Source organism: Panicum hallii, chromosome 9 (assembly GCF_002211085.1).
Source record: "Panicum hallii strain FIL2 chromosome 9, PHallii_v3.1, whole genome shotgun sequence".
NCBI lineage: Eukaryota > Viridiplantae > Streptophyta > Magnoliopsida > Poales > Poaceae > Panicum > Panicum hallii.
The window spans coordinates 33,811,872-33,826,476 of record NC_038050.1 but is presented as its reverse complement, the minus strand read 5'-3'; the positions used below and the strand labels follow the sequence as shown (position 1 = coordinate 33,826,476).

General features: G+C 47.0%; 1 protein-coding gene across 1 annotated transcript; it reads left to right on the top strand.

Annotated features, from left to right (window-relative positions):
- The first annotated feature begins 2,595 nt into the window (after positions 1-2,595).
- On the top strand, positions 2,596-3,228 carry LOC112873010. The gene has a single exon (XM_025936041.1). It carries the CDS (start codon positions 2,596-2,598, stop codon positions 3,226-3,228), a length of 633 nt encoding a protein of 210 aa, XP_025791826.1.
- Positions 3,229-14,605: the final 11,377 nt, after the last annotated feature.

The following is a 14,605-nucleotide window of genomic DNA, read 5'->3' as shown; positions in this document are numbered from 1 at the left end:
GGGCCGCGCTCGCCCAGAGCCGAGCCGCCCGCTCGCTCAGGCGCCGCCCCGCCTGCTGCCGCGTGTGCGCCTGCGCCCGAGCCACTCGCCCGGCCCCGCTGCTGCCACAGCCCGTGCGCCGCGAGCCCCCGCAGCTGCCCTGCCCGCCTTGGGCCACCGCCGTCGCCTGCTGCTGTGGCTGCTACTGCCTGTGTTGAAGAGAGGAAGGGGAAAAGCAGGGACAGAAAGAAGATGCAGCTGCCAGTGAAGGATAAGGCAGAACAGAGAGAGGAAAAGCAGAGGAGGAAGGGAACTAGGATTTCCCAAGGACCTTTGCATAATTTCAGAAAACTGCAGGGACTTGTTTGTAAAACAAAATTTCCTATTGATTTAAAACCTGAATGAAGAAATGCCCAAAACGAAAGTTGGAGAGTTTTTCAAACTCTACAACATTGCTTTAGGGCTCAAGTTCAAAAACTTAAAACTTATATTTTTACACGTGAATCTTTGAACAAAAGTCGGATTTGAATTGCTTTTGTCCTAAAAAGCGTAACTTTATAAAATTCAGGACCTAAATGCAAGCATTTATGACACGTCATAATGACGGGATAGACTCGTCATAATGGTTGGATAGACATGTCATGATGACTTGCACTTTTTACACTTTAGTCCTGAGTAAATTTGAAAGTTACTTTTGTAAATCAAACATTTGCATAAAAGGACTTGTACTTTTATAAAATTGCATAAATACCCTTATTTTTACCATTTTACCCAAATTTTTTACACAATTCAACACACACATTTCAAATGGAACTTTTGGATAATATATATTTTTTTACAAGGAATAAAACAAGAAAAACATGTTTGCAAAATTATCCTTCACTTATTTGAATTTAGCTCCTATTCAAATACATTTACAAAAACAACCCTAGGTTTTTTCTGTAATTACAAAAATACCCCTTTTTGTTTTCTTACTTACACTTTTAAATTTTCAAAAGCTTCACGCAAACACACACAAGCTTTACACAAACAAACACATACTTCACACTAACAAATTATATGCCTAGTTTACAAATACATGAACTGTCACAGCTGGATTCGATTCCGACTAGTTGGGTTCATCAAGAACCATCGGCAACTACTGAATTTCGTGAAGAATGCCCGGCGACACGCTGGCGACTACTTCGACTACTCGTTCCGCCTACTAGCTAGTTGGAATCAACTGTGCTTCGGCGATACGTTGACGACTACTTCAACTACTCATTTCGCTTATAAGCTAGTTGGAATCGACTGTGCTTCCGCGATACGCTAGCAACTACTTTGACTACTCATCTCGCCTACAAAGCTAGTCGGAATTGACTCTGACTAGTCGGCTTCATCGACAGTTCAAGATTCAGTGGCAACATGGCCAATACCTAGGCTCGGGGGCTGGCGCCACTGACTACTAGGCATATACTATGCGACTCATCTAGCTCCCAGGCTCGGGGGCTGGATGCAACACGGCTCTCAGCAATGAAGATTGCATGCCATGATTCTTTGGATCCTTTATTCCAAACCTTGGGGATTTGGATTCAAGGCTCAGGGGCTGCGGGACATGTGTCATCAGTGACTTATTTTTCAAATCTGTTGGAAGATAAGGATAGAAGACTCAAGATTAAATTGACCCTAAGCCTGATTCTACGAGTCAACCTAAGGCTCAAGGGCTACTCCATATGGAATGCGAGTTTAATCGCACCCCATATAAAAGAAGACTTGACAACTACTCGAGGCATGAGCACCTCGTAGCCTCGATGCAGCCAAGGAAGTACTCGGAAGACACCTTCAAGATGGAGTTCGGGAGGACTCGAAGACGCCTTCAGAAGTACTTGGAAGCCTGCAGTACTCGACTACGAAGAGCTTGGGGGCTTGTCAGACCTGGGCACACGGGACTATGCACGAGGCGTACTTTTCCTAGGATAAGGGATGGGACATGGCCCACACCCTACATCTATTGTAACCACTCGTAGCCTAGTAGAACTGCTCATACAGTAGTAGAACTAGTCGGATACAGTAGGAAACTTGTAGAAAAGTACTCAGGTAGGACCCTAGGGCTTGTATCCGACTAGGACTTCCATTTAAACCTGTCCCCCAGACTATATAAGGTCGGACATGACCCCCTCCAAAGGGGAATCAATCAGGAGATCACCCGATCACCATCATAGGCAGTACAAACCACATAGGATGTAGGGTATTATGTTCTCGGTGGCCCGAACCTGTCTAAACCTTATGTTCCTTGCACCTTCGAGTTCCTGATCTCGGCGACACCCTACCTACAAACTCACAACCTCAGGGGTATCCTTCGGTAGGCGTGGCGGTAAAGCACCGATAGGCAAGGAGGATGATGAACTAGAGGACATGTCGGGAGGTGCCCAATTCCAGGACGCATAGAAGACAGTCAACGTAATCTTTGGCGGTGAATCCGGCTTCACCTCCAAACAAGCTCAAAAGCTAACGCTCCGCGGGATCTTCTCTATCTAGCCGACGGTACCACGACCACTCTAATGGTCGGAGGTCCCCATCTCATTTTCAAGAGATGATCAGTGGACAAGCTTCTTGGAGCTAGGAAAATTCCCGTTCATGCTGGATCCAGTGGTGGCCAACGTCAGGCTTACCAGAGTACTCATTGATGGAGGAAGCAGCCTCAACCTTCTCTTCATGAGCACTTTGAAGAAGATGGGGCTATACATCACAGATATGCTCACCCCAAGAAAGGTTCCCTTCTACGGCATCGTACTAGGGAACTCGGCCACACCACTCAGGTCCGTGACCCTGCTAGTCACCTTTGGCACGATGGAGAACTACAGGACCGAGTACATCAAGTTCGAGATAGCAAACTTCGAATCTTCATACCACACCATCCCGGGAAGACCCGCATTGGCCAAGTTCATGGTCGTGCCTCATTACGTCTACTTGCTTCTTAAGATGCTAGGAAAGAGTGGAGTGCTCACCTTCTACGGTGACTTGAAGAAGTCGTATGACTGCGACCAAGAGGTCATCGAGTACGGTTCGACCACACGCGTGCCAGATTCTTTATCAGAAGTACTCACGGTCACGCAGCAGCTCTCCCAGTCAGGGTTGGAGATCCCGACAAAGAAAGCGAACCAGTCCAAGGTGCAGACCACCGGGGACATCGTACTCAAGGCAATCCAGCTGCAGGAGAGCGACTCATCCGAGGTAGCCCTAATCAGCATGGGGCTCAGTGACAAGTAGGAAAGAGAGCTCATCAGTTTCCTTATGGCCAACCAAGACATATTCGCATGGAAACCAGCAGATATGCTAGGTGTTCCCAAGGAGCTGATTGAGCATAGTTTGAATGTAAATGTTAAGGCCAACACTAAGAAGCAGCGACTCTAGATTTGCTCAGGACAAGAGGGAGGCGATCAAAAAAGAGATAGCTAAACTACTCGTGACTAGTTTCATCAAAGAGGTGTTCCACCCAGAGTGGTTAGCTATTCCCGTCCTTGTAAAACAGAAGAATAATTATGAATGGAGGATGTGTGTTGACTATACCAATCTCAGCAAGCATTGCCCAAAGGATCCCTTTAGGCTACCACGCATTGACCAAGTCATTGATTCCACCACTGGCTGCATACTAGTTTGCTTCCTTGATTGCTACTCAGGCTACCATCAGATTGCCCTTAAGGAAGAAGACCAGATCAAGACTGCTTTCATCACCCCCTATGGTGCATACACTTACATGACCATGTCGTTCGAGTTGAAGAACGCAGGTGCAATGTACCAGTGGGTGAGACAGCTGTGCTTCACTGACTAGCTACACCGCAATGTGGAGGCCTACATGGATGATGTGGTCATCAAGACCAAAACCACGACGACTTCATTGCAGACCTGGAGGAAACCTTCAGCAGCCTACGCAAGTTCTGATGGAAGCTCAACCCAACTAAGTGCGTCTTTGGCATACCATCGGGGAAACTACTCGGGTCCATCACCAGTCACCGAGGAATTGAAGCCAACCCAAAGAAAATCACCGCCATCACTGACATGGGGGCTCTAGCCACAATCAAGGTTGTCCAAAAGCTCACAGGGTGCATGGCGGCCCTAGACTAATTCATCTCAAAACTTAGGGAATGGGGACTACCCTTCTTCAAGCTCTTGAAGTGGCCAGACAAGTTTTAGTGGATGGAGGAGGTGGAGCAGGCATTGCAGGACCTCAAGAATCACCTACAGTCGCCCCCCATCCTCATGGCACCACTGGCAGGCGAGAACTTGCTACTCTACATCACCATGACTACCCACATGATCAGCACAACCATTGTGGTAGAGCGCTCCGAGGAGGGCCATGCATTTGGTGTGCAGAGGCCAGTGTATTTCGTTAGCGAAGTTCTCTCCGAATCAAAGGTCCATTACCCGTTGATTTAGAAACTTCTCTACGTAATATTCGTCATATCCAGGAAGCTCTGCCACTACTTTGATGAGTACCAGATATCCGTTGTCACTGATTTCCCATTGGTGGATATTCTCCACAATCGAGATGCCACTGGATGCATCTCCAAGTGGGCAGTGGAGCTGGTAGCTCTCTCCATCAACTTTAAGCCACGCACAGCCATCAAGTTGCAAGCATTAGTCAACAAGCCAGAGCATTGGGTGATGTACTTCGACGGCTCCCTCAAGCTCAATGGTGGTGGTGCTGGAGTACTCTTTATATCTACAAAGGGCAAACAACTCAAGTATGTTCTTCAAATCCTTTGGAAAGTGTCCAACAATGAGGACGAGTATGAGGCACTTCTACATGGGCTCCGCCTGGTGATCTCCCTCGGCATCAGGCGATACTCATCTATGTCTATGGACGCATACATAATGGAAGTAGAAAAGTTGGAAAATAAGTTCTCAGGGCTGGAGATTCATTACGTGATCCAAGACCACAATGTTGTAGCAGATGTACTATCTAAGCTGGGATCCACCCATGCTTAGGTTCCAGCAGGGGTGTTTGTTCAAGAGCTCAAGCACCCATCCATCAAGTCTCCAGTGCAAGTCACAACCGATCCAGGTCACCATGAACCAAATCAGGAGGTCATGATGCTTGGAGAAGATTGGAGCGAAACCTACATCGACTTCATCAAGGACTAGAAACTTCCCATAGGCATCTCCGAAAGTGTGCAACGGCTGCTCACGTCATGAGGCGGAGCAAGGGATTCATTCTGGTTTGCGACAATTTATACAAATGCAGCGCACGCTCAGGCGTTCTCATGAAGTATGTCACAGGCGAGGATGGTTACACCATTCTTCGGGAAATCCATGACGGATCTTGTGGCAACCACGCCACCTCAAAAACACTAGTCGGGATGGCATATAGAGCAGGCTTCTATTGGCCTACAATAGTGGCAGATGCTGAAGATCTCGTCCGCAGATGTCCCAATTGCTAGTTCTTCGGCAAGCAGTCACATATCCTGGCTCACAATCCTATCATCTTACCACTATCCCAACATCTTGGCCATTTGTGTGCTGGAGCCTTGATATGATCGGGGCTTTGACAATAGCGCCAAGAGGTTTTACTCATGTGTTGGTAGCCATCGACAAGTTTGACAACAACACCAAGAGGTTCTACTCATGTGTTGGAGCCTTGATAAGAATTTGATTTGATAGTTAAAATGAGTAAATTAGTACAGAAATTCGAAAACCCCTTTTTCGGGATAACATCCCTGATAAAATGGTTAAGCAAATAACTTTCCCAAAGTAACCTGAAATTACCGCTCAAAACAAATCTTATCCCGAGTGAAAAAAACCCTTAGCATTCCACACAGTAATTGCGGGGCCACCACTGGTAACTCACCCTTTCTCTTGCATTCTCAATGCCTTGACCTTTCGTCTTCCTCTATCCTGCAGCCGCCGCCGCTCCCAGAATTAGATCTAGGTTATTCCCAGCTCCGTCCTTGTGCTGAAAGTAGTCGCTGAGAGTCCCTGCTTCCCCTGAGCGCGCCTCAGCCACCTCCTTTCTTAGCCCCCGAGCGTATGCGAGTGAAAAAACTCGTGACATCAAGAATGGTGAGGAAGAAAGGCACCTCCAAGGGGAAAGGGATGGAATCCAAGCCCGCCGCCACTGCTAGCAACAGGTGGAGAACAAGTAAGTTGTATGAAGTTGATCTGCAAATAATGGTAGACGAATGCCTCCTGCAGCCCAAGGAGATAATCCAATGGCGCTCTGCTACTGGTGACAAGAGACAATACAAAGGGGCTGAGGAGATTGTTCTTTTTCAATATTTTGTTGAGTGCGGACTGACCCTTCCCACATCTGATTGCTTTCGCGACCTTCTCTTATACTATGGAATCCAACTCCATCACCTCAACCCCAATTCTATTCTTCACATTTCCATCTTTGTTCATTTCTGTGAAGCCTTCTTGGGGATAGAACCTCACTTCGACCTCTTTTGCTACCTCTTCCATCTCAAACCATAGCCTAGCGATAGTTCCATGTATGATGTCGGTGGTGCTGGATTGCAACTGAAGTAGGGGATGGAAAAGAAGTACATCCCCTACAAGTTCCCGATTAGTTTGTCTTGGTGGAGGGAGTGGTGATTCTACATTGGAAACCATCATCCCTCACTACCCGAATGGACGGTCGAGGCACTCAGGATCCAAGGCGAATGAACAATGGTGTACTGTGACATGAGCCAGATTGAGGAGCTACTCGGAATGATCAAGAAGCACATAGGTGCTGGAGTTACTGGAGTCTCAATGATGTACACATGGCTGGGCAGGCAGATCCAGCCTCTGCAGAAACACACATGCCTTGGCTTCGAGTACCTTGGCATCTCAGATCCTTCTTGATTTTCTGCAGCGTGCATTGAAAAAGGTGAAGCCTAGCTGCGTGTAAGCCGGGTAATCACGGGCGTTGAAACCATCCCATATGTGCCGAGCCTGTACTTGGTGAAAAATCCTCCTAGAGTGGTAGGGGTAAGTAGTCGTATCATTCTGTTGAGTACTTTTGATATCCTTTAATCTATTTTTGCACTGACAAATATTGGAATATTATTGCAGGATGATGTAAATATGTATAGGAGTATGCCTCTTATGCCAGATATCGAGCGCCCAAGCCACTTGATGCCTTTCACCTGTCCTCTTGCCACCGCAGCATCAAGCGAGGAAGAGGAGGGTGATGAAACTAACTCTGAACGCACCGTGGCTGACGTGATCAAGAGCCAAACTATGAAGGCCTCCCAGGAAGGTGCAAGCTCTCCTGGTGGTGATCTTTTGCTGGGACACCCAAAGAAGCCACGGGTTACAGCTCGGAAGTGTAGGGAAAGCGCTTCGCCAGGTGGTGATGATGAAGAAACACCTAGGTAAGAGCTTTTTCTGAACTTGCAAGTACTTTTGCTCAATTTGCAGTTGCTGAGTTTTGTTGAAATCTCCCTTTTTCTATATTCTACTCTCCTAGCTCCTCATAGCCCAAGCACTCTAAATGAAGGGTCAAGGATGTTGCCGGGATGATACTGTGAGGGACTAAAGCGTGCCCTCCATCACAGTGGACCTGTCATCAGGTTCTGCTGGGGTCGCACCAGGGCAATCACCGCCCGCGGCTGGCCTGAGTTCATTGGTGACCATCACAGTTTCCCTGCTGAAGCAAACTCTACCCTCGGCTGGCGAAGCCACGTTGGCGAGTGCTTTAGGTGCTATCCTAGGACCTAGACCACTCAAAAGGAAGATTAGGAGTAAAGAAGTCTGCACTGTAAGTATCTGAGTGCTTTCACTTGTAAATTGTAGATTCGTTGTCATAAAACATGTCGCTGCTTCTTGTATGTAGCCCTTCCTCTGCTCTGGGCTTGGAGAAGCCTGGCAATGCCACAGAAACTCTAGCCCCCGAGCCAAAGAAGAAGTCGGATGTCACAGCGTCGAGTGCGGTACCGGCGATAGTCATGCTCGTCGAGTCGTCGGTGCCGGAGGAGCCCCCAGAATGTGTCGTCGTAGAGGCCAGAGGGGCCGACCTTGGAGTCCAACCACCCATGGGGGAGATGACCGAAGCCGAAGAGAAGTCCCCAAAGATTCCCACAGGTAAGTTGATATTGCTGCCCTCACCGATATGATCTACTTTACCTAAATTCTTCTGATCGTTATGGGTGAGGTAGCAGATATCCAGCAGCAGCAGCCTGCACCTCCACAACAAGGTGCTGCGATTACTTCTTCAGGCGGCAATTTGGTCACTCCACCGAAGTGGCAGCAACCCTAAAGCAGTTCTAGGATACATTTAAAGATCTGTATAAGTTTTCCACGGTAAGCTTCCTGGACTGGAGATGATTGCCTTTGTCAACTTGGTTAATCTTGTCTAATTGTTTTGTTTTGTTGGGTAGGAATTGGCCAACCGCTCCAAGAAGAAGTCAGACAAGCTCCAAGCTGTCGAAGATGGATTCTGCCAGTTGCAGGAGAAAGATCGCCAGATTGGCAAGCAAATTTACAAGAACATCGAGTTGAGGAATCAACTGTGAAGTACACCATCAAACAGAAGCATACCCGACAGGTCTAGCTCCTGAAGAAGGAGATTGAAGATCTCAAGAACAAGAACAAACTGCAAGTTAAGACTCACTGAGGTGATACTCTGTCGACTGCTTTATCTTGTTTTGCCATACGCAAAAAGTAGTATCTGAACTCGTACGAGTACTTCATCATCTCCTTTTGCTTACCGAACTGAATAATATCATAAGAAATAAGGATGACGATATCACTCACTTGAAGAATCTTGTGTATCGTTATTCAGATGATGCAGAGAAGCTGATCAAAGCGCTCCAAGATGTAGATGCCAAACTCGTAGAGTGCATGACACAAATCAGGAACATGGCCGCTGAGAAGGAGCTGAAAGATAAAGAGCTTGAAGAGCTCAAGGGTGCAGTGCAAGTAGTCATAGATATGGTAGATCCTCCAGAAGAGGGAGTAATCAGCGAGAGGACGCTGCTGGAGCGACTCCATGAAGCCCCACAGATGATTTTGGATACATCTCGAAGAGCACCAGAACTTATGTAGCGCACATCCTTGGGCTCGTAAAGTCCTATTGGCCAAAGGCCAATCTGAGTCCACTCACAGATGGCATGGTAACCGACTGCTCTGAGGAGAAATTCTCAGAGTTTGTCGAGGAAGCAAAGCTAGTGGCTCAAAAGTTAATAGGTAGCTTGGAGCAGGAGTGAACATGATGTGTAATTGCTGAACAACTTGTCCATGTATGTAATCATGTATATATGTTTTGTTTGTTGTTGCCTGTTGATGTGTTCGGTGTGCTTACTCGTAGAGTAATATCAAAAATCATAGGACTTAGATAAAGAATGCGGAACACCCAATGCAGAACTACTCAGAAGACCATGCTTCTGGGGGTGGTCGACGACTTGGTGTCCAGCATAAAGTCCCATACAGGATTTACTCGCACAATGCGATATGCTCGATTGCTTTTATAGGCGTGGAAGCCTCTTCCACTTTCTCGCAATGACTCATGCTATTTGGTTCCTACAAACCGTTAGGCTAGTACTTGAAGTAGTCAAAATCGTTTGCATGTATTCTTTGCACTTCAGCCCGTAGGGCAAGTGTGAAAGTAGTCGTTCAGAAAGGACTCGTGGCGGCAGCCCCCGAGTACTTCTAGTGACTTATCACAGTTAACACATTGTTAGTACCCGTGGCTGAAACTCCCGAGTTATGTAGTCTAGCTTAGAGACAAAAAGTAGTTGTTTGAAGATTAAACCAACTCTTTATTGATAAACATGCTGCACTGCAGCTGACAACTTTGTGTACAAGTTATCTAGGGATTGAAACGGCGTAGGTGATCGATGTTCTAGGAGTTTGGTATCTCTTGGCTGTCAGAGTCTTGCAGTCAGTATGTCCCCGGTCGTGTAACTTTGGTGACGATGAAAGTCCCTTCCCATCGCGAGTTGATCTTGTGAAGCCCTGTCTCGTCTTGGATGCGACGAAGGACCAAATCACTGACGCTGAAGGACCTCTCCTATGCGTTGCGGTCATGGTAGCGTCGGACGGCTTGTAGGTAACGAGCTGACTGTAAGAAGGCATTGCATCTGACTTGTTCTGCTGAATCAAGCTCCAGATGTCTTGCCTGATCTGCTTCACATTCTTCATACATCTCCAGTCGTGGAGACTTCCACATGATGTCCACAGGGAGGATAGCTTCTGACCCATAGATGAGAGAAAATGACGATTGACCTGTGGCTTTGCTTGGTTGAGTTCAAAGCCCCCAGACAACTGAGGAGAGCTCATGAATCCACTTGCCCCCTTTTTTGTTGTTCTCGTCGTAGAGCCTTTTCTTTAGCCCTTCAATGATTAATCTGTTGGTGCGCTTAACCTGGCCGTTGGCCTGTGGGTGAGCAACCGAGACATATTTTACCTCAATAGAGTTATTCTCCCTGAATTCCTAGAACTTGTGTGAGTGGAAATTAGATCCAAGATCTATGATGATAGTGTTGGGGAAGCCAAAATGATGCAGGATGTCGCAGATGAAGCTCACTACTCAATCCACGGAGATCTTTGTAATCGGCTTGTACTCGATCCACTTTGTACGCTTGTCGATGGCCACTAACACATGGGTAAAAATTCCTGGCGCCATAGTCAGAGGCCCAATCATGTCCAGGCCCCAACAAGCGAAAGGCCAGGATGATGGTATGGTGATGAGGTTGTGCGCCAGGACGTGAGCCTACCTGCCAAGAACTGGCAATTGGTACACCAACGAACGAGATCTTCGGCGTCAGCCAAAGCTGTTGGCTAGTAATACCGAGACCTGAATGCTTTCTTGACTAGTGTCTTTGATGCTGCATGATTGTCATGGACTCCTTCATAAATTTCTTGCAGTATTTCTTTGCCTTCCTCGACGGGAACACACTTCATAAGGACGCCTGTTGCTGAACCATGTTTGTATAACTTGTCGCTGACCAGAACATACCCTTTGCTCCGCCAGATGATGCGTGCAGCATCGGCTTTCTTTTTGTCAACTCCTGGTGGTAGCTTCTGGTCTTTGATGAAGTCGATGAGTGGTACCCGCCAGTCGGCCTCGATCATCATGACCTCTCGACTAGGTTCTGATGAACCTCGATCGATGATCATAGGATCTGGTTTCCTGATGGACGAGTGATGTAGTCATGAATGTTAGACCCAGGCCCACAGGACTGCGCACATGACCTACATCTTATAGCATAAGGGGGGGACATGGCCCACGCCCTACACAAGTTGTAACTACTCGTAGCGTAGTAGAACTACTCATACAGTAGTAAAACTAGTCGGAACAGAAGGGAACTATCCGAATACTACTCGGGTAGGACTCCTGAGCTCGTATTTGGCTAGGACTCCCATGTAACCCTGTCCCTCCAAACTATATAAGGGCGGGCAGTGTGATACTCAGGTAAGTAGCATGGTCACACCCTAGAGTTTGGTATGTTTTTATGTGCAAAGTGTGGCAAAGGTGTGTTTAATATGTGTAATGTTAAGGAAAAAGTGTTGTTTATATAATTTACTTTTAACTAGAGGTCCTTTTATGCAAAATGGGTGGAAATGGAGGGAAAAGTTTAAAAGCATGAGGGTTGTTTTGCAAAATATGGTAACTTGTGGTTAAATTGCAAAAAGATATGAGAAATTACCCTTGGATATATATGTAAAAGTAGTTTTATCTTTAGGATTTACATAAAGTTTGAAAATAGTACTAAGTTTATAGTATCTTCAAAGCTGTTGCTCAACTGCAGATGAACCTTAAAGAGAAGTTGTAGAGTTTGAAAAGCTATGCACTTTTGCTTTTTGGACCATCTCCATTTGAGCACTGGTTTAAAAGTTACAAGCTCTTTACAGTGAAGTCCCTATGTTTCTTTGGTTTTGCAAATCGGTCCTCGACTCCATTCTTCCCCCTTCTTCCTCCCTAAGCCCCTGCTCCTCTGCTCTGCGCCGCTGCCCGTCTGGCGCACCTGCCGCTGGCGCAGTGCGCCGCTCCTGGCCGCCGCCCTCCACCTCCTGCTCCTCCCTCGCCCACGCGTCACCTCACCATCCCTCCACCGCTCTAGCCCCCGCTGCTGGCGCCTCACCCGAGCGCCACGCCGCCTGCGGTCATGCAAGCGCCGCTCGCCGGCGTCTCTGCCGCCGCCATGATCCTCCGGTTCTTGCCCCCATAGCAGCTCAAAACCGACGCATTACTTGCTCTTGCCTCTCTTCTCTCTTCCCATTTGGCTATAAAAAGCCGCCCCGGTCCTGCTCGCACACCCTACTGCCGCCGCCCTTCCATTAGCGCCGTCGAGCTCGGTCCACCGCGGGACTTCCTCCTCCGCCCTCTCCCTCCCCAAATTGGCAGCACCCCTACCTTCCCCGGCCCCCACTGCACCTCCCCAGCCTGGCCCCTCCTTCCCCCGGACGCCGGAGCACCGCTGCCGCCGCTCACCCTCGGCCGCCGGCTCAGTCTCCCGTGGACAGCCCTCCTCCGGCCATCTCCAGCCCGCCCAAGACCACCGGTGGGTAGCCTGAGATCCCCTCGTGCTCCCCCTCCCCTTGCTCCTCACCGCCGGCGACCCCCATGGCCGGAATTTGGCCGGACCCGAGCCCCTCACCGCCAGCCATGGCCTTGGACCCAATTGCATTGATTGAATTCTTTCCAGGGGGTTATCTGTAAAACTTAGGGACCGGTTTGTAACAGAGAAGTTGTTATTTCATGTGGGTGTATTCTCTGTCTTGCAAAATTCATAGCAATTCACAGAAAAATCCAAAAATGGCAAAATTAGTTTTGTTAGAAACTAGATTTCAAACTCTATTACTTTTGCTAATGAAGTTCAGTTTGAAACAAAATACTTTTACCTCTATTTTAAACCTAAGATTAAGGGGTGGTTTGTGTTTAACTCTTATATTTCTTGCTTTATTGCTTATGAATTTTTGGCATGTATGTTCTATTAGATATAAGTAACTTTGTGTTAAAATTCCAAACTCAAATTTGTTTTAAACTTAACTTCTTTTGATTTGAGCATTTCGAATTTGAAATATTAGCTAAACATGTTGTGTAACCCTTTCTAATTGAGATCTCTTGTCATTCTCTAATGTGTTAATGTTTAGTGTATAAATAATTTCCAAAACTTTATGATCTTTTGCTTAAAGTTTTGAAATTAAATTGGGGTTTAACTTCAAAGTCAAATTTAAATATTTTAGTTCTTGTTTGCAACAATTTAGCAGTATCTTTATGAGTCCTTTATAAGTCGTGTATCAAACCTAAACTCTCTCTATTTTATAAACTCTTGTGTGTTAATTTGATGAATTAAAACTCTTATAATATAAGATCTTAACTTTAAATCTTACTTTACTAAATTTACTGCATCTCATATAGAATCAACGACGCTCGACGACGGGGACTACGAGTTGGTCTTAGGACAAGACCCAGGCTTTTCAGAAGACCCATCGCAAGTCGTCGAGGGACTAACTGAAGCCCCGAACTCAAGTTCGGAAGCCTCTGACACTCCTGCCCCCAACCCCACTCAAGAAGGCAAGCCCCGGTGCATAACCCAGTATTTCAAATTACTACAATACGCAATCTTATACTTTATATATTTTGCATTACGTCTAGGAGTTGAAATGAAACCCTAGTTGCATAAAATCTTAGGAACCCAATGTATTGTACTGAGTCCTTATCGTTTAGATGCTCTGCTAAATAGGACCGGTAAAAGTCGGGTGATTTCCTGTCACTCGCGTGATATAGGAGTTGTAATGTTTACATTCCTGTAACCACTATAAGGATGATGGACAGGGTCATATGTTGTATCGTGACCTGAAGGTTTACCCTGTCTGTTTTGTTAAAAGTGGATAAGGTCGCAGCATGTGGTAGTGGTGGCTAAGCGTTTGAAAGTACTAGCCACACACCGCGAAATATGGTAAGCGGTAAGCCTAGTAACCAATCGGCCCGGCAAGTGGACATACCTCCCACCACTCGTATTTTGGTTCTCCCACGCACCAACGTGCGGGAGTACGTTCTGCATGGCAGACAGGAATACGGGTTTTGTAGTCACGCTACAGACGTATGTCCTGCACAATTGGTGTGCGTACGGTCCTACAGTCGCTTGTGGTGGACCTGATCCACGACCCGGAATGAAAGGCAAACGGTTGCTTCGGAACGATCGTTGGATCTTCCAAGCGTGTGTGTTAGGTTTACCTTGCAAGGTTTAAATTCGATTCAGATCGTCCGCCTCTCACGAGGATTGAGACTGCTTATCCCTTCTGCCACATTGAGTAAAAAGTGTAATTGTTGATGGAATAATCTTGATGGATGATAATCTCTATCTTGCTTGTTTAGTATAGGTGCTTACCTAGAATGTCTAATCAAACTAGAATCTGAAAGCTAAAACTTGAAGGTAAGTTATACTCTCTGTTGCTTTTCAGCTGAAAATAAACCCAAAGCCTCTACAATGCCTTCATGAGTCTAGTTACGGGCTAAAGTATACCCAAACCCGGGTAAGCCTTGCTGAGTATTAGTATACTCAGCCTTGCCAATGTCTGTTTCAGGTATGACCTTCGAGAATCCCACGGACAACCTTGTGTGGCCAACGTCCGTTCCTTTTGGCTGGTCCGTGGAATGGGACCCATCCCCGGCCGGCAGTGACCCTCCGGAGTGACACCAGGCCCTGGGCTAAGCTTG

What these genes read in the sequence shown, in the direction of transcription:
- LOC112873010 (XM_025936041.1), top strand. Translation starts at nt 2,596, where the DNA reads ATGCTGGATCCAGTGGTGGCCAACGTCAGGCTTACCAGAGTACTCATT.